Genomic DNA, 22,606 nt, shown 5'->3' on the forward strand with positions numbered 1-22,606 from the left:
TTATTCAGGCATCTTCCCTCCCCCCTCCCTTTTTTTTTTTTTTCAAGACCATTATCAGACCCTACTCTTTTAACTGGTTTACTGTTGTGGAGTCTCTTGCTTTCATTTTTTAGGTTATAGATTTCTCTCTTAAACACCATATACTGCTTATAATATCCCAACTCCTCAAATGAATGAAATATAACAGTCCATATATATTTAAAGTCAAGTGACTCTGGATGACTAGCTTCCCACCTAATAAAGTTTCCTGAGCTACTGTAGCATGAATCATAGTTATTACCAAGGAAAGTAATGACCTAGTCGTTAGAGCAATGAAGTGAAAACCAGGGGCCAAATCCCATTTCCCCCACAACATATGATCTTAAGCAAGTCACTATCCCCACTCTGTCTGGTACCTTCAAGGATGGAACTTATTGTACCAGCATTCTAATTCTGCTGCAAATTATCTTGAGAACCATTTGGAAAAGCAGGCTAAAGTCCAAAAATTGCTATAAACCATCATTTCCACATTACCTGGCTCTGCGATATAAGGAACAGGCCAATTCAGCTCTGGTTTTATCCTGGAATGAACCCCCTTATTTTTTCCCCATTATACAGTAGAAGATTTGAGATCAACTTGATGTAGATTCTCCCTTAGCAAAATCATAGATTGTACCTTGAAAGGGATCAAAATCCAACTAGCCAAGCCTTCCAGAATGATTTACACAAAGACCCCGAAATTCTGTAAGTGGTGTCTAAAGTAGTGCACGTACATTGTTCTGCAAAGCCAATGTATACACACAACTTAATTGATCAATGGGCTGAATAAGCATTTATAATTGGAAATTAACATGGATGCTAACTGGAACTAATTAAAAGTTATGAGCACAACTTGGGAAACGTGATTCTATAAAAAAGTATGAGTCAGTTACAGTGCATAAATTTGAAAGGGGGAGTGGCCAGGGGTGGATTGGGGGAATTCCAAAATGTTAGGTGTATTATTATGGAATATGCCTGATGTTTGCACAACTTAGGTGCAGGCATTTAGGCCTGTTTTAATTGGCCTAAATGTCTGCGCCTAAGTTATGTGTCATACATAAGCACTAAACGCGATTCTATAAAAAAGGTACATGTACCTCATAGAATCATACCAAGCACTGTTCTAGTTGGTAGCGATTTTTTAAGTGACAAATAGAATATGGCCCAAAATACATAAATATTGTTATTTTTTCTTTTTTCCATTTCTTTATTCATTTTTTCATCTTACATCAAGTGTTCAATATTACATCAATTGAATCATATACATCACTTGAAATTCTTTCCTATTATTATCTTCAATACATATATTAAGCCCATTCCCCACCCTCCCTTTCCACAAATATTGTAAATCAAGCATATCAAACATGTAATATATTAAAAATATTGATTAAACCAATAATATAACAATATATCCCCCATTTCCCATTATTATAATTATACTTTTAGTGTAAAAAGGTGTCTAATCATTAGAATATATTATCAATGGCCCCCAAATATTGTAATTTTTTATTTTTTTCTTGATATGCTGCTATTACTGAAAACAGGTCGAAGCTGTGTACATTCAAAAAATTAATAAAACAAAATAAAAATAAAAGGAACACCATTAAAAATAGTACTGTAAAAGAAACATTCATACAAGGAAAGGAGAAATTAGGTTCTTACCTGCTAATTTACTTTCTTTTAGCCTCTCCAGACTGGTATAGGACCCTGCCCTGTCTATTGTCATGTTGTTATTGTGGCTGTTGCGTGTGCAGATTTTGGTTTTTCTGTGGGTTCTAGTATTTTTCTAGCACTGGGGAGAATTAAAGAACAGCGGCTGTGGCTTGGTTGGCATAACTGGTGAGCTCTGGGGACATTTTCTTGCTGGGATCTCTCCTTTGAATTTTCCAACAGCATTTGGATATATTAGTTGTTACTCCTGTTTGTAGTCTTGTTTATTTATGTATCAAATTCTTAATTCTGCTTGGCTATTCGGCAGACTGATAGGAATAGGGAAAGGCACCTGTTATGTACTATTCCACAGTTTTGTTTCAGTCTCCACTTGCTGGTCATGATGAGATGTATACCCACTTGTAAGATACCTATACTGGTCTGGAGAGTTGCTAAAGAATACACAATCCAACACACAGCTCATACCACCTGTGTGCAGGCCAGGAAAATCCAACATTTAAATCAACAACCCAAAGGCTAATTTTTTAAAAATTGTTTTTTTTTAGCAAAGATTTGAATTTTGAAAATATTGGACAAGATAAGGGGGGGTGGGACTATGAAGGATAATAATTGATAAGTGTTATTTATTAGTATATGGGTGGGAGGGGTGGGTTTCTTATATAATTATCTATTTGTAATATTACAAATGAGAATGTCAAGTGATTAATTAAGTTATTTATGAATGATTGTTGTACACTTGTAATTTTTGAAAATGAATAAAGATTAAAAAAAAAAAGAATTTTGAAAATGAACTTTGTTAGATATCTGGCATGCAGAAAATAGATTATGCATTCAATGTGTAAGGCAGTATAGTAAATGGAATACACAAATTAAACTAGGGTAAATAATAATTCAAAGAAAAGAAATGCTTCATTGCTTCTATAGATATTTCAGAACTTTCATATTTACTCACTCATAATAGTCTGAAGCTTCCTGTAAAGCAGCTTTTACTTCTTCAGGAAACTCCCCTGGATCATGCGGGCCAATGCAGCCTATATTTTTACCCTGGGAATGGTATATATTTCCAAGATTGTAGAGTGCTCTTGCTTCTCCAACCTGGAATAGATTCAAAGTTAGTACATGATGATATTCTATAAAGAGTGTAACTAACAAACACTGATACTCTATAAAGATTGTAACTAACAAAGATTTTGTTTTTTCCCCATTCTCTGTAAAGATAGATAGAACAAAAAAGCTTCAAGGGCATTTTTTAAAAATGAATTGTTTCATAAAAACAGATTCTTCCTAGAAACTGTAGTAAAAAAAATCAGAACTTTGAGTAATAATTCATTTTTCATACAGTATATGATTTAAATGTTTTCAGACAGTTTCTAAATTATAAACCTTCTATCAACACAAGTTCAATTTTCGAGCTACCTTTGCATATCTATCAGTTTGTATAGTAATCTTGCAGCCAGTTTGAAAATGTAGTTCTATAGGCACTTTAAAAAACAACAACTTTTAAGGCTAAAGAAGAGTGCCATTGCTCAGGCTGCCACTAACTTTGCCAAAAGAAGAGTTTGGAAATCTAATCTAATCTTCTATTTGTGCGTCTATTCAGGCTCAAGGTGGCATCAAGAGAGGAAGGATTAGGAGAAGAGGGGAAGGAAAAGAAAGGTAGGAGGAGGGAGAATAAGAGGGGGAAGTAGAAAAAGGGAGAAGTAAGGAGAGAGGTGAGAGAGAGAAAACCATCAAGAACCTGGGAAGGAGAACTAATTGAGTAAAGAGTGAAGCGGAACAAGCAAGGAGAATCAGGAAGAAGGGGCAGATGCGAAGGAGAGGGTGCAGAGGAAGGGTGCCTAAGAGGAAATGGATGAATTCTTGGATTAAAAAGGAAGTAAAAAGAAAGAAAAAGTGAAGTCCCTTCAAAAGGAAAAAACTAAAAGTCAAAACAAAAACAAAATAAAATGACAAAAAAGGAAAAAAAAAAAAAAAAAGATTCAAAATTGTTCCCAGATTTCTAAAAATTTCAGCTTGCACTTTATTTTTTTTAATTTCTTCACCCCTAAGTTGCAATAATATATCAACATTCAAATTCTAAAGGTATAATATTCAGACCACAGAGATCACCATTAAAAAAAACAACCTCACACACATCTGTATAGTGTCTGCCACTGAATATCCAGTTCACGGTTAACGCTACAGCTCTCTGGATAGTCAATCCACATACAATTAGAACAGCCTTTCTACTACTACTACTATTATTTCTAGAGAAGATGATGTCTGTCACTCAGTTCTCTCCACCTTGAAGACTCAATCTATTAGCCACTTTTTCATTGGCATGCCACGAGTTAGTTCTTCCTCAGGATATCTGCAAGTCAGCCACTTGGTTGTCATTACATTCTTTTATGTGGCATTTCAAGCTGGATCTGAAGGCTCATCAGGATTGCAGATGTTGACACTAGCATGTTAATGGAGGTTTTTCCAAATAATTCCCTCAGATACTGCTTTGATATTTTTCATGCTTCTGGGCTGATGATGGAGAATTAGTACTTACATGATCATTTTCTTTTGAGTCTCTCCAGACCATCCTAAACCCACCCATGTTCAGGAAAGAATTAGCAGGTAAGAACTAGAATCCCTCTATACCAGTATACATGAGATTAAAATGCACTTATACAAGCAGATGGACACTGAAAATCATTGTTTTAATAAAGCTAGCCTATAAAGGGCTCTGTACAGCCCACACAAGCTAGTACTGTATTTCAACAACAAATTAACATTACCACTAAATTTCCCTTCAAAACCAAAGGGCAAAACACAGCAAGTGCACTTTGTACATTGCAGTCCACCACAAATGGAAACCAAGGTGGCCGAAAACCCTGGTGTTTTAATCCTAGTGCACTCTTCACCCAACTCCTTTTTCTGAACATCCTTCCACACTAGCCCAGAAACATGAAAAATATCAAAGCAGTATCTAATGAGGGAATGATTCAAATAAACCTCTAGCAACATGCTAGTGCCAAAAGCTGCAACCTGATGAGCCTGCACATCCAGCTTGTAATGCCACACAAAAGAATGTAATGAAAGATTAGGTTTCTTACCTCTGCTAATCTTCCTTCTTGTAAATCTCCACTGAAGGCTGAACTCGTGGGATCTTGTATCCTCTTTTAGCCTCGGCTACAGGGCTAATAAAACTTGTTCCCTCCCCTCTAGGCTATCTGCCTGCTAGCTTCCAGTCATGCTCAGTTTGTCGAAAAGCCAGTGATATATAGTGCAAACAGGAAACAGAAAAAGACAAGAGGGTGCGGGAACTCCCGATACCAGTCAATTCTGCTCACAAGTACATCAAACACAAGGAACCCTGGGCAAAAAAGGTCAATTGTTCTTTCTCTTTTTTAATATAAGCAATAGAAATTTGAACATGTACAAACAGAGATATCCACCTAATGTAGACAAGCCTGAAATTCAGATGGGCCCCTACCCAGGAACCCTGGCAACCCTTGAACCCAACCTAAGGGAACATGTATGGAATTCTTAATGAGTCTGGTCAAAGACAGTAATCCAGCTTACCAGTAACTGAATAGGCAATCTGCAAATCAGACAAAACAGATGGGCAGGAATTCAGCCTCCAGAGGAGATTTACAAGAAGGAAGATTAGCAAAGGTAATAAACCTAATCTTTCATTCTTGTACAATCCCTCTGGAGGCTGAACTCGTGGGATGTATCAAAGCAGTCCCAATTCTCAGGGAGGGCCCAATGAGCTTGCCTCCAGAACGGAAGCACCAAAGGCTGCATCAACCCTAGCTGCCACATCTAGCCGGTAAAACCTGGTAAAGGTATGAAGTGAAGCCCACATGGCTGCCCTACAAATCTCCTCAGGAGAAACCACCAGAGACTCCACTATTGAGGAAGCCAAGCCACTGGAAGAGTGAGCTTTTACCCCAAGGGGAGGCTTCTTCCCTGTTGAAACATAGACAGCGGAAATAGCCACACATATCCAACACGAGATGGTAGCCTTAGAAGCAGGCTGACCCCGGCATGAGGGGCCCACTAGAACAATGAGATGATCCGACAGATGGAAATCATTAGTGGCCTCCAGGTATCTCAAAAGGAGACGCCGCACAGCCAGAGACTGCAAAATGCGGTCCTTAGACTTGGAACTCAAAGGAACAAAGGCTGGCAGCTGGACATCCTGGTCAACATGGAAAGAGGAAATCACTTCCAAAAGAAAGGAAGGCACAGTCCTCAAAACCACTGCTGACACAGAGATGTGAAGAAAAGGATTGTGTATGACAGAGCCTGAAGCTCTGACACTCTCCACGCTGAAGCGACCGCCACAAGAAAAATGGTCTTAATGGTAAGCTCTTTCAGAGAGATGCCATCCAGGGGATCATAGGGCGGATGAGTCAGGGAGTGTAGGACCAAATTCAGGTTCCACATCAGACACGGCGGTCGTAAGGGAGGCCGCAGCCTCCCAACTCCCCTCAAGAACCAGACAACATCCGGGTGAAATGCCAGAGAACCCCTGAACGAAGAAGGACCTAAACAGGAAAGTCCTGCAATCTGGACACGGAGAGAAGGGACCACCATACCCTTCCTGAGGCCAGCCTGCAGGAAGTCCAGAACATGAGCCACCGACAGTACCAAAGGGTCCACCTGAACCCCCACACACCAAGCCTAAAAGCACCTCCAGGCTTCATGATTTCTATTGCTCTGAAGGAGCATGGCAACAACCGCAGAGGAATAACCCCTGGCGCTCAAGGCCTCTCGCTCAAGCGCCAGGCCGTAAGACCAAAGTTGTCCGGATCTTGAAGTGCAATTGGGCCCTGCATGAGCAACCTCCAATGGCAAGGAAGATGGAGGGTCACCCAGTCCAAGACCCGCAAAGGAAGCCCTTTGTTCAGAGTGACAGGGTTCCACTGTCACAGCATACTGCTGTGCGCCGCAGCCAACCAAGGCAGCTTCACTCCCAGTGCATCTCTCTGGGGATTCCACCGCATCTGAAGAGATAACTGAAGAGGATGTAGGCGAGCTCTCGCCCACGGAATCACATCTATGGTCGCCACCATGAGACCCAACACCTGGAGATACTGCCAGGCCGTCGGTGCTGAGACCGCTAACATGCCCTGAATTGCACTCCTGAGTTTGAGTTTTCTGGATTCTGGAAGAAATACCCGGTTCATCCCCGTGTAGAACTCGACTCCCAGGTACTCAAAGTCCTGCATCGGCTCAAGGCGACTCTTCTTCAGATTGATCACCCATCCGAGACTTTCCAGCAAAGACACCACTGGGCGAATTGTCAAGTGGCCCTGCACCTTCGAGGGAGCTCTGATCAGCCAGTCGTCTAGATATAGATTTACGAGCAAACCCAGTGATCGCAGATGAGCAGCAACCACCACCATGACTTTGGTGAATGATCTGGGTATGGACGCCAAACCAAAAGGTAGCACCGCAAACTGAAAATGCCTTCCGAGAACATGAAACCTCAGGAACCTCCGATGATACAGAAATATCAGGATGTGGAGGTACGCTTCCATGAGATTCAAGGTAGAGAATGACATGGGGAAAAAAAATCTGTCCCTGCCCCTTTCACCGCCCCATCCCCGCCATCCCCTTCACTGCCCCATCTTCGCCCTGCTGTCCCCATCCCTGCCCCGTCCCCACAGCATCCATACAAGCCTCACTACTGCAATATTTAGCTTATTCCTTCCTTATAAATCAAAGTTCTGGCTGCTTAACTAGAGAAAGATGTTCAGCTGGCAGGGCTTTGTTTATAAATTTTTATCAATACAACTAATATACTACTTTATCCTAAAGCAAAAAATAAATAAATAAATAAATATAATTTTATTTCTACCTTTGTTTTCTGGTTCCTGCTTTCCTCATCTTCACATTCAATTCCTTCCATCCACTGTCTCTCTTCTCTCTGCATCTTCCATTTGCTCTATTACTGTGCTTCTCCCTTCCCCCCCAAATTGGTCTGGCACCCATCTTCTTCCCTCCGCTCCCCCATAGTCTGGCAACTCTGTCTTCTTCCCTGCCAGCATCTTCCCCCCACTCTCTCTTCCCCATTTCCCTTCAGTGTCTTCTCCCCACTCTCTGTTCCCCATTTCCCTTCAGCATCTTCTCCCCACTCTCTGTTCCCCAGTTCCCTTCAGCGTCTTCTCCCCACTGTCTTCCCCATGTCCTTTCAGCATCTTCTCCCCACTCTGTCTTCCCCATTTCCCTTCAGCATCTGTTCCTCTCCACCCCACCTTTCCACCCTTTCTCCCTCCCTGCCCCTTACCTTTATGGTGCTTTAACTCCCCCCAAAGCGAGAACACCTCTTAGCACCCCCCACAGACAACAGGCCCCGTTCCGACAGGCAGAAGGAGTGTTTCCTGCTTGCAGCGCAGTGAGCACACAACTGTGCTGACAAACCTCCCTGCCCCTTACCTTTGGCCGGCAATTTCTAAATTGCTTTCTTACAGAGCAGCCAGAGCATTGAAGTTGCATATGGCTGCCGGAAAAGTTGTCTCTGATGCAACTTCCGGTTGCGTCAGAGATGATCTTTACAGCACATAGGAGGGGCCTTAGGAAGCTGGGTCAATCAGGCCTTAGCCTCCTGTGCAATGGGCTGAAAAGGGGCGGGCCCGCCTCATTTTGACGGAGGCAGGCCTGCCGGACAGATGGTAGGAAGACTCATCCGGCCGCCAACTTTTTAAGATTAGTTGGGGAGGGGGATAGCCGGGGCTGCTGGTTTGCCACACGTTGGGGGGTCTTCAATCAGGGGTTGGGCTCCCTCCTGCATCAATCTTCATCAAAGGGGTAGGGGGGTCTTGGGTCTTTGGGCAGGAGGAGTTGGGCTTCCTCCTTCCTCGATCATTCGGGGGGACTGGTGGCCACTATACTTATCGCGGCAGGGAGATCCCTTACTGCAATAAGTATAGCAGCTGCATCTACAGTAACCCGGGTTCTGTAACCGGCGTCTGTAACATGGACGTCAGTTACAGAATCGGGTTTATTTTGGGCGGGAATAGGCCCGATTCGGTATAGGATACAGGCCTGTCTGGTCTGTTGTACATTTTGGCATCCTGAACAAGACAACAAACCTTTCCTGATATTCTTCAGCTTATTAAGTTTGAAATATTCTAGAATATCAGATGAGTTAGCCTGAAACTCCAGTAATACTGGCAGTCCATGCTATACAGGAAGTAGATATTTAATGGCCAGGTCTGGCTACTGTTTCTTTCCTCAACCAGGATTGGGAATACTGCAAAAGCAGTACTGACAACTACTTAGGGAGGAGGAAGAGACATAATAGTCTACCAATGGACTGGACTTTGGAACAACTCTACAAAGAATATTGTTCCAATGTTTTGTGCTGTTGCCCGCATCTGTTGGTAGAGATGGATTATCACTTTGGTAATATTTAAAACTTCAGTAGTGCCAAACATGAGAGCATTCTTAGTGCACAGTTCTAGTAATTCTACTGGTTCTGAAGAAAAGAATTTGTTTGCAAAATATGATACTTTTTATTGCGCCAAAATCTGAAAAATAGCCCAAACAGCAAAAACTCCAGTCTCTTTACCTGAAAATACACTTCTGTGTAATATGACAAATATGGACAGCAGTTAAAAATGGCTATTGCAAGGTAACAAGACAGGGGAGGATATTGTGGAAAACAATACTCATGAAAACTAAGCATAAAAATAAAATCTAATGACTTGATCATAAAGAACTTCTATTTTTAGATATTTACAAATTACCGTATTTTTCGCTCCATAAGACGCACCCTAGATTTAGAGGAGGAAAACAAGAAAAAAAAAAACCATTCTGAACCAAATTGTGTACTAATATATACCAGGCTCTGCACCCAGCCTCCCTCACTCCCTGCCATGCTCTGCACCCAGCCTCCTTCCCTCTGTGCCCTACCAGGCTATGCTGGACCAACAGGAGATGGAGCTAACCAAACCCTAATGCAGGGGTGCCCGTATTCTTTTGTAATATAAAGCAGTTACTGTACCTCTTCCCAAGTTCGGCCAAACTAGTCTTTAGTGGAGGAACACAATCTCAAGTCTGGAGAAGAACCTTAAAGCAGCCCTGCTTTCTGACAATACTTCTGGCTACCAATTAAAGCCTGGCTATAAGCGATATAACCCGCTACTAAGCAATAATAAAGAGGGAGTAAATTGAAATCAATTAAGCAGCTCGGCAGATCTCTGCAAAGTCGGCTCAATCGCCAGTGACAAGTCCTGAAGCAGCCGAAGGCAAGGAGGCAGAGGCAAGAAGGACCCAACGGCCGAAGGTAGAAGGCCAAGGAGAGAAGGCGGGCTGCCTCAGGACCCAACCATCAGTTATTTCCATCAGGGCTGATTCGCCAGCTGTATGCTGCATTTGCATCCAACACCCTCATCTCCAGCTCCATCAGCTGCCAGCCGCTCCCCATCGCTGGTCTTTGTGGCAATACTTAAAAGACTGAGCCCTCGACAATATGCAGGATGTCCCCGCAAGCCGCCTCCTCCATTGACGCACACCCTCCAAGCTCCTCATGATGCGTCGCTCTCAACCCAGCAAGCCAAATGTCAATCTCCCCATCGCTGACCTCATCTGGAATACTGTTTGCAATTCTGGAGGCCACACTACCGTAAGGATGTGCTCAGAATTGAATCGGTTCAGCGGATGGCCACCAGGATGGTCTCGGGGCTAAAGGGTCTCCCGTACGAAGAAAGACTGAGCAAATTGCAGCTCTACACTCTCGAAGAGCGTAGGGAAAGGGGAGACATGACTGAGACATTTAAATACATCACAGGACGGGTCGAGGTGGAAGATGATGTCTTTCTTCTCAAGGGACCCTCGACCACAAGAGGACATCCGCAAAAACTCAGGGGAGGGAAGTTTCGTGGAGATGCCAGGAAGTACTTCTTCACGGAGAGAGTGATTGAGCGTTGGAACAAGCTTCCAGTGCAGGTGGTCGAGGCACGCATCATCCCAGACTTCAAGAACAAATGGGATACCTATGTGGGATCCCTACGAGGGTCATGCCAAGGGATAGGGTCACTAGGGTCAGTAGAGTGACAGTACAATTACAATTATACAATTATACTTTAGGGGGTCAGTAGACTTAAGAGGGTGGGTAAATAGTGTGGGCAGACTTGATGGGCTGTAGCCCTTATCTGCCGTCATGTTTCTATGTTTCATATCGACACACTTTCCAATACCAGCATATATTGATATCACTCCCCAGCCGGTTAGTAGCTGCCTGTCTCCATGTGCCCTTTAACCACAACAGAGCCTCGTTCCACGAGGGAGGCCAGCATGCTGCTACTGTGTGCAGCCCCGCCGAAAAAGTCACTGTTTTGAAAGTTTAAAAGGTACTGGGGGGGTTTAGGTTTGCTTCATAAGACGCACTGACATTTCCACCCACTTTTGAAAAATATAGTAAATGGTTATTTTCTAGCAAATGAGAGAGAGGATTTTTGAAAATAAAATTGGTGTTTACTGCTATTGTCATGGCATAGATACAAATGCTAGGTACTTTTTCCAATTGAAACAAATATATAGAGTTAAATAGATGTGGTGCTGTCAGCACAGAAACAGCCTGGAGAATCAACACTGGGTAAGGTGAAAGGTAAAAATTTAAAGGAAAGTGGTGTTTTACCAGTGTTTAGCCAACATTCCTGATAGACAATATTTTTTCTTATGACCATCAGGATTTATATACAGTTAAAACCTAAAATGAGAAGCTCTAAATACAGAGCATGAATCTGAAAAAAAGGTTTATTACTTCATTAAAATCCAGGAATTCACTGCACCTTGTCATAAAGTTCTCTAGATATCTCTAGATGTTTTTGACAACAAACAATAGCCTCCTCAAAATTTCCAAGCACTTTTAATGTGTTTCCCAGGTTGCCACTAGCCTTAGCTTCACCCAGTCGGTCTCCAATGGTTCTGAAATGAGAGAAAACACACATTTTAGGTGTATCCCTTTAAACACAATGTTTTTAAAGGGCAATTCAATAACTGGGGTCTTGCATTTACCTGCCAATTACGCATGTGAACATACAGAACACCAGTCCTTTCATGGGTAAGTATATACTTACACTCATATGTGGCTAGCTATACAACTATTCTGTAAAAAGGCACATAAGTGGCATATTACAAATGCATGGAGCTGTTCATATATGAGGTATGCCCACTTATGCATGCAATTTTTTTAAATACAGTAAATTATATGCACCCTCGCCACATATAGGTGCCCTTAGTTATACCAGGTCTATAGCTGATATAACTGCAGGTATATAAATGGTAGGCATGTTGATATCAGGTTATGATATTCTATAGCAGAATCTGGATGCCCAGATGCTATTATAAAAAGATCCTCACCATGTGTCCTTAGGATGCCTAATTGGAGGTGCCCAGTTATAGCATTGCCATATTAATCTTTCTACAACTGATGAAAAGTAAAACAATAAGCATTGTCCATCAAGTCTAGTATCCTCTTTTCAACAGTAGCCTATGCAGGTCACAAGTATCTGGCAAGATCCCAAAAGAGTAAATGAGAACTTTTCCAAGCTTAAATATCAACATGGAAAGGGGATGACACTTGATATACCACCTTTCTGTGGTTTTAATCAAAGCAGTTTACGTATTATATATTCAGTAGGGTGGTCTAAAAAAAAAAAAAAAATCAAGTTCACAGGACATGAGTCTATTCTTGTTTTATGTCTGGTCACTGTTAATTGTGCCAAATTATAAGCATTTTGATGAACATTTAGAGGCCACTCAATTTTTAATTTAATACATAACATGCAAGTACAGAATTTATATTAAATTTTCCATCTAAACCTGAATTGTGAGCAAAAGCACATGGAAAGAAGTTAAAATTCATTACGGCCCTCCTTTACAAAGCTGCACTGGCCAACGCAGTATGAACCCCAACGCTCATAGGATAGCATTGGAGTTCTTACCACCACGGCCAGTGCTAAAAACACTAGAACAGCTTTGTAAAAGAGGAGGTATGCGTTACAGCTGAAAATAGGCTTGTAGGCCTAACGGATTTATTATGCATTGTTCAATGATGACTGGTAACTAATGTCGTCCACACTAAATACAAAATGTTTGTTATGTGCAAACGCTGAATAGTCGTCCTACATTAAGTCGGTATTCATCAGTGTGGCTTTGAAGCAAGTTGGATAGTTTTTCTGTGCTAAGCAACAAGGCGAAGGAAAAGCTGTTTCTGCTTCTCATTCTTTGTGAGACTTGAATTATACCACAGCAGATTCACTGATGATGCCAACTGCTTCAAATACTGGTAGTTTGGATCCTCTCTCCAGAATCTTTAATCAGAAATTGTTGAGCCTTTTCTTGTCCATTTTGTGTAAAATACCAAAGACAATAAATTCTCTTTGTTATACATGATGCCAGGCCAATGGGACTGAGTGACTTGGGAAAGTAGTTGAGAGGTTTCACCGAACTTGTAGATTGTGGAAGCTGGTTATAGGTCGTTTTGCCTCCCCCCCCCCCCAACATACACATTTTGCCCCCATGTATGTTTCACCCCTGGAATGTTCACCTCCACACCTTTCAACCCCCAGTATGTTTTGTCCCTGGATACTTTGTTGCCCTCACAGCCATTCATTATATTCAAGATTATATTCAGATATGCTCACAATTCAGGAGGATAGGATTGCCAACCGTCTGGATTATTTGTGGTCCAACAAGGGGGACATAGGAGAGAAGTGGATCAAGATCCTCACCAAACCAAGGGTGGCATTTGGACCCTCTGCACAAATTGAGTGATGCTTCACCCTGATGGTACAGGGGGTCAGGGACATGGACTCCTTGGACCCCAGAAATACTGACAGGCCGTTGGGGCTGGAGAGGCCAGAAAATTTCTGACCATCTTGTGTAACTTGCCCTGACGCAACACAGGCAGGAACCCCTTGTTCGGAGCTGAGCAGAAGCAAACCCCCAGTATTCCGGGTCCCGAGTCAGCTCTAGGTGACTCTTCCTGAAGTGTATCACACAGCCCAGGTGCTGAAGCAGCTGCACAATTTGGTGACCCGCCAGATGTGCCTCAGACTCTGATGGGGCCCTGATCAGCCAGTCGTCAAGATATGGATGAATAGGAACTCCTAGGGTGTGCAGATGAGCTGCTGCCACCACCATCACTTGTGTGCAGGCCTGGGCGCTGTCAACAGTCCAAAGGGCAGCGCTGCAAACTGAAAGCGCTGATGAAGAACAGAGAACCTCAGGAACTATCTGAGTACTGGAAAGATGGAGATAGAGAGGCATGCCTCCATCACATCCAGGGAAACCAAGAACTCCCCCCGGAGACCCTGAGGTTAATACCGAATAGACAGTCTCCATCTGGAAACAAGGCAGGCTCGGAACCATGCTGACTGCATCGAGGACCAGCATCGGCCTCCAGTTGTCATAGCCTGCCTGTGACATGATGAAGTATAGCGAGTGTCTGCCAGAGGACAAGACTCTATGGTTGCAATATCCAGTGGCCTTCACTTGGGCCATTGCTGCCGGCCACCCGCAGAAGTCAGAGAATAAACCGCCAGGGGATGATGAAACGCAAGATTTCTGCCATCCCAAAGAGTCTCCAGGACCCAACGGTCCAAGGTGATAGTCTGCCATTCCACCAGAAAGTCCAAGAGCCACCTCCCCTCAAACCACAGAGGGGTGATGAATGCATGGCGTCAAAAATGTTTCTTTGAGGGAAATTCCAGATGGCTCACCGAGGACAGCTGGCTTCGGGAACCACTGAACCTCAGCCTGGCAGGGTGAGCAGAGAGCTGCCCAGAGGAGGCTCAAAGCACTGATGGGAACACCATAAGGGATGAAAACTTGGGCACCCTGATTCCCTGTAGGGATGGGACCTGTTAACTGGCAAGGACTGGGCCTGCAGTCCTGCACATCAGTCATGAGGCCATAAAGACCATTGCCAAACAGGAGGTGTCCCTTGAAAAGCAATCCACTCAATGTCGCCTTTGAGGGCAAATCCCCAGACCCCTGCTGGATCCAAAACATCCTACGCACCAAGATGGAAAAGGCAGACAGCTTGCAAAAGACCTCGAACATGTCATACAGGGCAGCTGTCATGTAATCCACCCCTGAGATCAGGAAGGCTAGATCCTGGTCACAAAAGTGTTAGGAATGTGGCGGAGCTTAGAACGACACGCTCTGGCCATGAAGGAAAAGGCCGCTGCTGCTGTCAGCCCAGCAGCACCCTAAACAAAAAGGTGGTGGAGGATAAAAACATCTCTGTGATCCTAAATATCCTGCAGTACCTACATCCTCCTACCCCGTAACTAGGGAGAGAAGCGCGTTTAGCAACCTGTGCCACTGAGGAGACCCTCAGTGACATGAAGCATGGGACAAAAGCATCCACTAATGGAAAAAGCAGAGACATGGCCTTGGAGCACCTTGACTATGTTCGGATGAGAAGGAAAAGTAGAAGAATGCAGTCTCTCCTCACTCACAAGAGAGCATACTGCAGACAGGCTACCCAACCTGCAGCTTCAACTTCTTGAGGGGCTCCGAAATCAAAAGCACCAGATTTGCAGGCATGCAAAGCCTCCTCACCGTGGGATTCTGGTCCTGGATATCCGTGAGGGCTGCAACATCCCCCCATTGTGGTGAAGTCTGCCTGTTCAAGTAAAGGCATAGACAGGGCATCCTGGTCGACGATGGAAACCACCAACACACTAGCCTGGACCACCATGGGACCTGGGAAGGAGGGGTCCCCACAGCTAGCTAGGATGCCTGTGAAGGGACGATTGACATCAAGTTCTTTGCCAAAAAGCCTGATACATCATTTGGATAAATTTGGAGTAAAAACAGCATCCGGGATAGGAGCCCCCCTCCTGCGGACACTTCTTGAAAGTCTTGGAGGACTTGTGAGCTTTGGCGCCAAACTGCAGCTGCATTATGCTAGAGTGACACCTGTGCACTCCTTGGAGCCCACTTTCACTTTTTAGCATGCCCCCTGGCAGGAATGGAAGTAAGATCTCTTTCAGAGGTCGAGGGTACTTGGGACGATAAAATTTTCAACCCGCTCCCGCCCTGCTGCACATATGGAACATGGCTGTTTGCCAGATAGCCATCTACCTTAAACAGGGTATGAGTCCACTGAATCCTACCCTGGGGAGTCCATCTGAGCAGTTTTATTTCAAAAACGAAGCTTGTAGAGGGTAAAAAAGAACTTTTAATTCATATCAGGAAAATCCAAGATGGCCACCACGGGTTCTATTTTTTAGAACAAAACAGCCTGGAAAAGACCAAAAAAACGGCAAATTCAGGATTTTAGGGATGGAAGCTAGGGCACACTCACAAACCTCTTAAAACCCACTTTTAGAGATCCCCAAGAATTGCTGATTCAGGCTATCAGCCCAATACTCACTATACCATGTGCTGCAGTTAACTGCTGAAATAGAAGCTGAAACTGCTTACAGGGAGATTCTCTGCCTCAACAAGCACACAAACTGGACTGCCAATCTTCTGACTACCCCACCAGTCAGACACCCAAGGCCAGGAAACTCGGCTACTCTGTGCACATGACCTGGTGGAGGATAACACTCCGATCCCAGGTGCACCTACACGGAACCAAGCAGCCTGCACTCAACTCACTAGCAGACGAACCTTTGTCTACCTTTATTTTAGCTGATAAAGCATATTCACAAATTCCAGGAGAAAATCAACTTCTGTGGCAGGAACAGACCTCTGCACCTCAGATTTGGAATGCTTGGAAGATTTATGAGGTTTATCACCGGAGCTACACTTGCGTTTTGCCAAAATGTCACCAGCACACTCCCCAGGGTCCCTGATGCCATTTTCAAGGGTGTTAGGGCAGAAGGTACATGAAGACCCTCTTTGGAAACCAAAGGCACCGCATCCGGGCAAACCTCGCCCCCCCCCCCCCTCTCGGGCCGCAGCACACGTGGAACACAGCTGCACATCCAACAGACATCCACCCAAATGAGGCATGAATCCATGACATCCTGTGCTGGGGAGGTCATCTATGTGGTTTTCTTTCAAAAATGAAACTGGTAAGTATAAAAAACAACTTTAAAATCAAATCTGGAAAAATCCAAGATTGCCACTGTTTTGAGTAAAACTAGCCCAGGAAAACCGCAGAGAACCCTCAAAAACAGAGACTTTAGGAATTTAGGGGTGGGGGAGTGTAGGGCATGCAGGGAAACCAAAGAAACGTGTGCTGACAGGAAACACTGCAGCCTATTCTCACTGTGACAAGTGCTGAATAAGAGAAACTGCAGACAGAGATGAATAAGCTCAGAGGGAGATCCTTTGCCTCAGTGACCTGGAAATCTGGATTTCAAGTCTTGACTGCACCACTGGCCCAACTACCATGGCCAGAGATCTCCGCCATGCAGACACCTGGCGGAGGAACGCAGTCTGGCTCTGATCCCAGTCTCACCTCCATGGAACCTCTCAGCTTGTGCTCTACCTACTAGCAGATGAACCTGGGGTGAGCAAGCTCCCAAGGGAACGGTCCTCGAGCCCCGATCTGATGTGCAAGCTGTCCAGGGACTTACTAACAAGCAGGGAATCCCCAGAAGCAGACTTTTTTCCAAAGGTCTATAATCTCCCACAGTCAAGGATGTCCCGCAGGGAACCTCCACAGCACGAGGATAAAAACCGCAAATGAAAAATACTGAAATACCACAAAATTAAACATGAACAGAAAAAATAAGCTCCTACAGCCTGGCCTGTAGGAAGAAGAATTGGTAAGCTGAGGAGCATGCACAGTGATGAAGTATGAGGGTGAGGAGTTAAAGCCTCTTAAGTTTTGAGGCTTCCTACAGAACCTGGAGGGTAGAGGGAAATAACCCACTGGTCCCGAAATAAAGTGGGATTGTACAAGAACAAAAATTATATACCCCCACCAAATATACAGATTGGGTTCCCTACGAATCAAAAACTATTAAAACTATTATTGACAAAGTAATTGTTATACTGTCTGGATGTTGTGCTCCATTTAAAATTGTTTGCCTGCATGAATATATTTGGAAAAATGAACTACTGAATTATTTAAGCACAGGGCAGACTTACATTTCTGCATGATATCTTGTGACATTTCCGCCCTACGCGACGGTCATGTCAAAGTAAAACCCCGGTCTCAATCCTGTATTAGAGACCAGAGTCTGCCTAAGGACGATCAGGAAGAAGATCCTGAAAACCGTGCTGCCTGTCCTGAGCCTTCTGAGCCGGAGCAATGCCCAGAGTATAAGTTAGCTCCACGACCCAAGAGAAGCCTGAGTCACACTAGGAGGTTAAACCAGGTTCCCAGTAGTATTCTGCCCGGCAACCTAGAGGGGAGCCCAAGAGCATGCAAGCTAGACACACACACACTGAGTGCAGGGCGTGGCCAAAAGCCTCTTAAGCAGCTCTCCAGAGCATTAGGAAAAAAAGCACACCAGGAGCTGGCAGAGAAGGTTCTCCGGGCCAGGCAAAGGCCAGACCCCGCTCCAGAACCTATGGAGTGCGAGGATTCCCTGCCTCAAGAGCCAGCCGAGCAGCTGGGTATGGTGGAAAACATGGAACTGGATGAATGGGGCATGCCTGAGACCGATACGGAGGAAGCCATGGATGTAGGCTTGGCAGCTTTCCACTAAGGGTTGCAGGTACGGAGCTGCATAAGAATAATAAGGGAAAAGATTAATGGAAAACTATTTTTGATTGTTTTGTTTGAGTAAAGACAAGCCCAGAGCAGTGCTGCAGCAGCCTGATTAACTCACTACACTACAGCTGTGCAGAAGCTCAGAGGAACTGGAGAAGGTTTGCTGGCTTGTGAAGCAGTTTCCCAATTAAGCCACCTAAAGTTCTAAGGACTCACAGAATTGGGGTAGGAACCCCGAAGAACCAAGGGTTGGGTTTCAGAGGGAGCTTATGGAAGCTAGATATTGAAAGGGGATCCAACAATTCTGTGGCCCAGCAGTGGGAAAGACTGTAAGCTAATTAGTGCTGAAAGAACAGGAGCCTGCAGTGAGGCTAGAGGTTTTTTTTTTTTTGCTTTGCATGTTTTAAGTTTTCTTTATGATAGAACCTGTAAATACCTGGTGAAGAAACCGGATTGTCTTGAATTGAAAGTCCAGGGTGCAAGCACAATTCTTAAGGACTTCCTATGGTACTAATTTTGATGTGTTTCTTCAGAGACTGTGTTTCCATGCAGGGAGAGCAGTAAAACCGGGACTGTGAATTTACCTGATAGCAGCCCTGCGCTGCTTTCACAGAACTGAGTGCAAGACAGAAGTCTTTTATTTGTGTTTTTTTTTTTGAACAGGGAAACTTGGACTTTAATGATTCCTTACCTGTATTTTGAGGTTTCTAATGATTATGTGTAAGGCGATAAAGTAAACCTGACACATTATTTTTGATTCAACTAGGCTCGCTGTGCTTTATTTGAGCGAAGACTAGGATATTGAGGCACCAGTGAGGTCTCCCCCTTTGGGAGCCACGTCAGGGTTGTGCTACCCCCTATCGGCGGTCCTCCTTAATCTTACAGAGGCCCCGGCAGGTGACAATCTAGAGAGCTTGGACCTTAAAAATGTGACACTAAGTGGCATTACAGAATTTTAGTCAAAAACACTCAAACCTTTCACCTCTTATTCTGTGAATATAATCATGGCTGATTGGTTCTGCATTCAGCCAGAGGACAAATTAATTGCTAAGATCAAGTTACATAAGTTTGCAGTGTTAGGTTAATCTGTTAAAACCTAAAATCTCCAGTGATAAGTTAAATCAACTATAAAATAACAAGAATATGCATTCCACTAAATTTAAATATTGTTACTTATAAGTAATTTGCATACCTTGCAAGGGTTAAATCATGATGGTGGTACTCTAAAGCTTTCGTATAATCATGCAAGTAAAAATAGGCATTGCCCAGCTGACTGTAAATAGCACTGAGTGTTTTCAAATCTTCTGTTCCAACTTGAACTGCTGCTTCAAAGAAGGACACACCAGCTTGACAATCTCCAATCTTACATAGACGTTCTCCTTCCAAAGCCAGTTCCAGGCACGACGCTTCCATTCTATACATTTAAAACAAAAAGAATATTCATTGTGGTATTTTAACACATTTCTAGTAACCCCAAGCAAATGAATATATAACAAAAACCTGTCAAGATATTACTTTCATACAATAAGGTGAAATTTGGACTTATCTGCTAATGTTCTTTTCTTGAGTCCTGTATCATACAATACAAAGGAAAAAAAAAAAACACACAACTCCACGTGCGAACTATGGGAACAAAAAAAAAAAAAGGGAGTGGTGAAGGGACAATAGTCAATCCAATACGTTGACAAATACGTTTATTTAAAATGTGAAACAATTCTCAGTTAAAATTACACAAATATATCAATAAAACATGGCAGGCATATAAAGTTCTTTGTAATAAAACATATACTGGATCCCGACACAGTCCATGTTTCGGCCAGAAAGGCCTTCCTCAGGGGTGTGAAAAGTAGCCCAGTAGATGGCATCAAATGACATAAAATCAAGCACTCTCAAAAGAACTCTGTGATAAAAAAGAATCGCAGCTTTCTTGTTTATCACAGCATTGTTTTGAGAGTACATTTTTTTCTGAAACTGTCAGGTGGCAGGGACTTTGTTATATATACTGCAAGTCACCTTATTCTTGCTTGATTTTATGTCATTTGACGCCATCTACTGGTCTACTTTTCACACCCCTGAGGAAGGCCTTTCTGGCTGAAACACAGACTGTGTTGGGGTCCAGTATATGTTTATATGCCTGTCATGTTTTATTGATATATTTGTGTAATTTTAACTGAGAATTGTTTCACATTTTAAATACCGATAAACGTATTTGACTACGCATTGGTTTTACTATTGTTCCTTCCCCACTCCCTTTTATAGTTCCTTTTCTTGAGTTTTGCCAGAGCAGGTGAGTTGAATGCATCTCCCTACTATTAGATGAAGCCATAGAAAAACAGGTCAGAGCTGCCTTCATTTTCCTTAAAGGGGCAGATGTTGCCTTCAGCTCTTCAGTATCCTCTGTCAAAGCTAAGGTAATTGCTATGTTTTGGGTTTCCAAATTACCACCAAAGCCAAAACCTAATGCAGTCAGTCATCATTTCATGGTCACTAATCCAGGAGTGAATTCCATATTCCAAGAGTACGATTACTTTCTCAGTGGGCTACAGTTAGCTTTCTGACTTTGTCAGACAGAGACCCTTGACTACCATTGCTTTCCTTGGGTGGGTTCTGGACTGGTCTGGAAGAACTCAAGGAAGGGAAAGGAAATTTACAGGTTAAGTCCAAATTATTTCTGATCCCAAAATTCAACATATAGAAGCAAAAAAGAGTTATGTGAAAAATTATAGTCCACATCGTAATATGCAACATTTAGTTTAGACTAATATCCTTTTTCAAATAATTACAACCTTTTTAGCTCTGACTGGTAACCACATATTAACACATTTCTATATGATATTTCACAGCATAAAGGCATCTAATTCAGGGTCCAATTATTAAGGCTTTCCTTCCATCTATGTCTGAAGAAAAAACTAACTGGTAAAAAACAGACCATAATCTATGAACTGAGTTACCCAAGTTATATATTTTATTTAAAAATTCAATAATTAAATAAAATATTTAGTTTAATAATTCTGAAAACAAGGTACCACGTGTAAAAAGGAGTTATCTTCGCCAGGAAGAGTTTATATCCTGCCTTTCTTCAATCTTGCATCCAAAATGAGGAATCAAATAACTAACACATCCTGCCCAGAGGCACATACCTTAGCTAGTAGTGCTGCCCGATTCACGATTCAAATCAGGTGAATCGATTTGAATCGATTCAATTTTGGGGAAAAAATTAAAATTAAAATAAAAATAAAAAATTGGCCTCCCGATTCAATGGCCGACCCTTCTCCCGTGCCTTCCTAAAGCAGGAGCTGCAGCGCTGCCTCTTGCTGGCCGTCCACTGCTGCTCCTGCTTGAGGGGGGGAGGGTCGGTCAGAAAGGCCTCCCCCAGTTTCCCCGCTCTTGCCTCCTTAACACTAATAGGGCAGCTTGCAGGCTCGTTGGTGTTATAGCAATCCCTGCAGCTGCCTGTAGTCCTCAGCGGCACGTTCTCTCTGCCGCGATCCTGCCCCTGACGTGAGAGCAGTGGCAGGATCGCGGCAGAGAGAACGTGCCGCTGAGGACCACAGGCAGCTGCTGGGATCGCTATAACAACAGCGAGCCTGCAAGCTGCCCTATTAGCGTTAAGGAGGTAAGAGCGGGGAAGATGCAGGCTTGCTGGGGGAGCAGCGTTTGTTCCCGGCGGGGGGGGGGGGGGGGAGAAAAAGCACAGTTACTTACCGTAACAGGTGTTATCCAGGGACAGCAGGCATATATTCTCAAATGTGGGTGACGTCATCTACGGAGCCCCAGCGCGGACAGCTTTTCAAGCAAACTTGATTGAAGTTTCAAGTTTGCTATGCTGCACCACGCATGTGCATGCCTTCTTGCCCACTAGAGGGCGCATCCCCACCTCGTGGTCCTCAGTTCCATATCCAGCAAAGAAGCCATCCCCGGGGAGGAGGGCGGGTTGTGAGAATATATGCCTGCTGTCCCTGGATAACACCTGTTACGGTAAGTAACTGTGCTTTATCCCAGGACAAGCAGGCATGATATTCTCACATGTGGGTGACCTCCAAGCCAACCAAAAAAGGGCAGGTGGGAGGATGGCAATTTAGGAAAACAGATTTCGCAAAACTGACTGGCCAAACCAGCCGTCACTCCTGGATAACGTATCCAGACAGTAGTAGGAGGTGAAAGTATGAACCGAAGACCAAGTGGCAGCCTTGCAGATGTCCTCCATCGGAGTAGACCAGAGGAAAGCAACAGAAGCTGCCATCGCTCGGACCTTATGTCCCGTAACCTGACCATGCAGCTCGAGACCAGCCTGAGCGTAACAAA

General features: G+C 43.7%; 1 protein-coding gene across 2 annotated transcripts in view; it reads right to left on the bottom strand.

Annotated features, from left to right (window-relative positions):
* GPSM2 (G protein signaling modulator 2) overlaps positions 1 to 22,606 on the bottom strand; it is a 113,417-nt gene that overhangs the window by 61,738 nt on the left and 29,073 nt on the right. For both annotated transcript variants that reach the window (XM_033916419.1, XM_033916420.1), the window contains 3 exons: positions 19,494 to 19,715; positions 11,466 to 11,601; positions 2,642 to 2,784 (listed from right to left, as the gene is read on the bottom strand). In XM_033916419.1, the coding sequence (XP_033772310.1) occupies positions 2,642 to 2,784; positions 11,466 to 11,601; positions 19,494 to 19,715 (501 nt within the window). The remainder of the gene's footprint in view (positions 1 to 2,641; positions 2,785 to 11,465; positions 11,602 to 19,493; positions 19,716 to 22,606) is intronic.

The sequence above is a fragment of the Geotrypetes seraphini genome, chromosome 12 (assembly GCF_902459505.1).
Source record: "Geotrypetes seraphini chromosome 12, aGeoSer1.1, whole genome shotgun sequence".
NCBI lineage: Eukaryota > Metazoa > Chordata > Amphibia > Gymnophiona > Dermophiidae > Geotrypetes > Geotrypetes seraphini.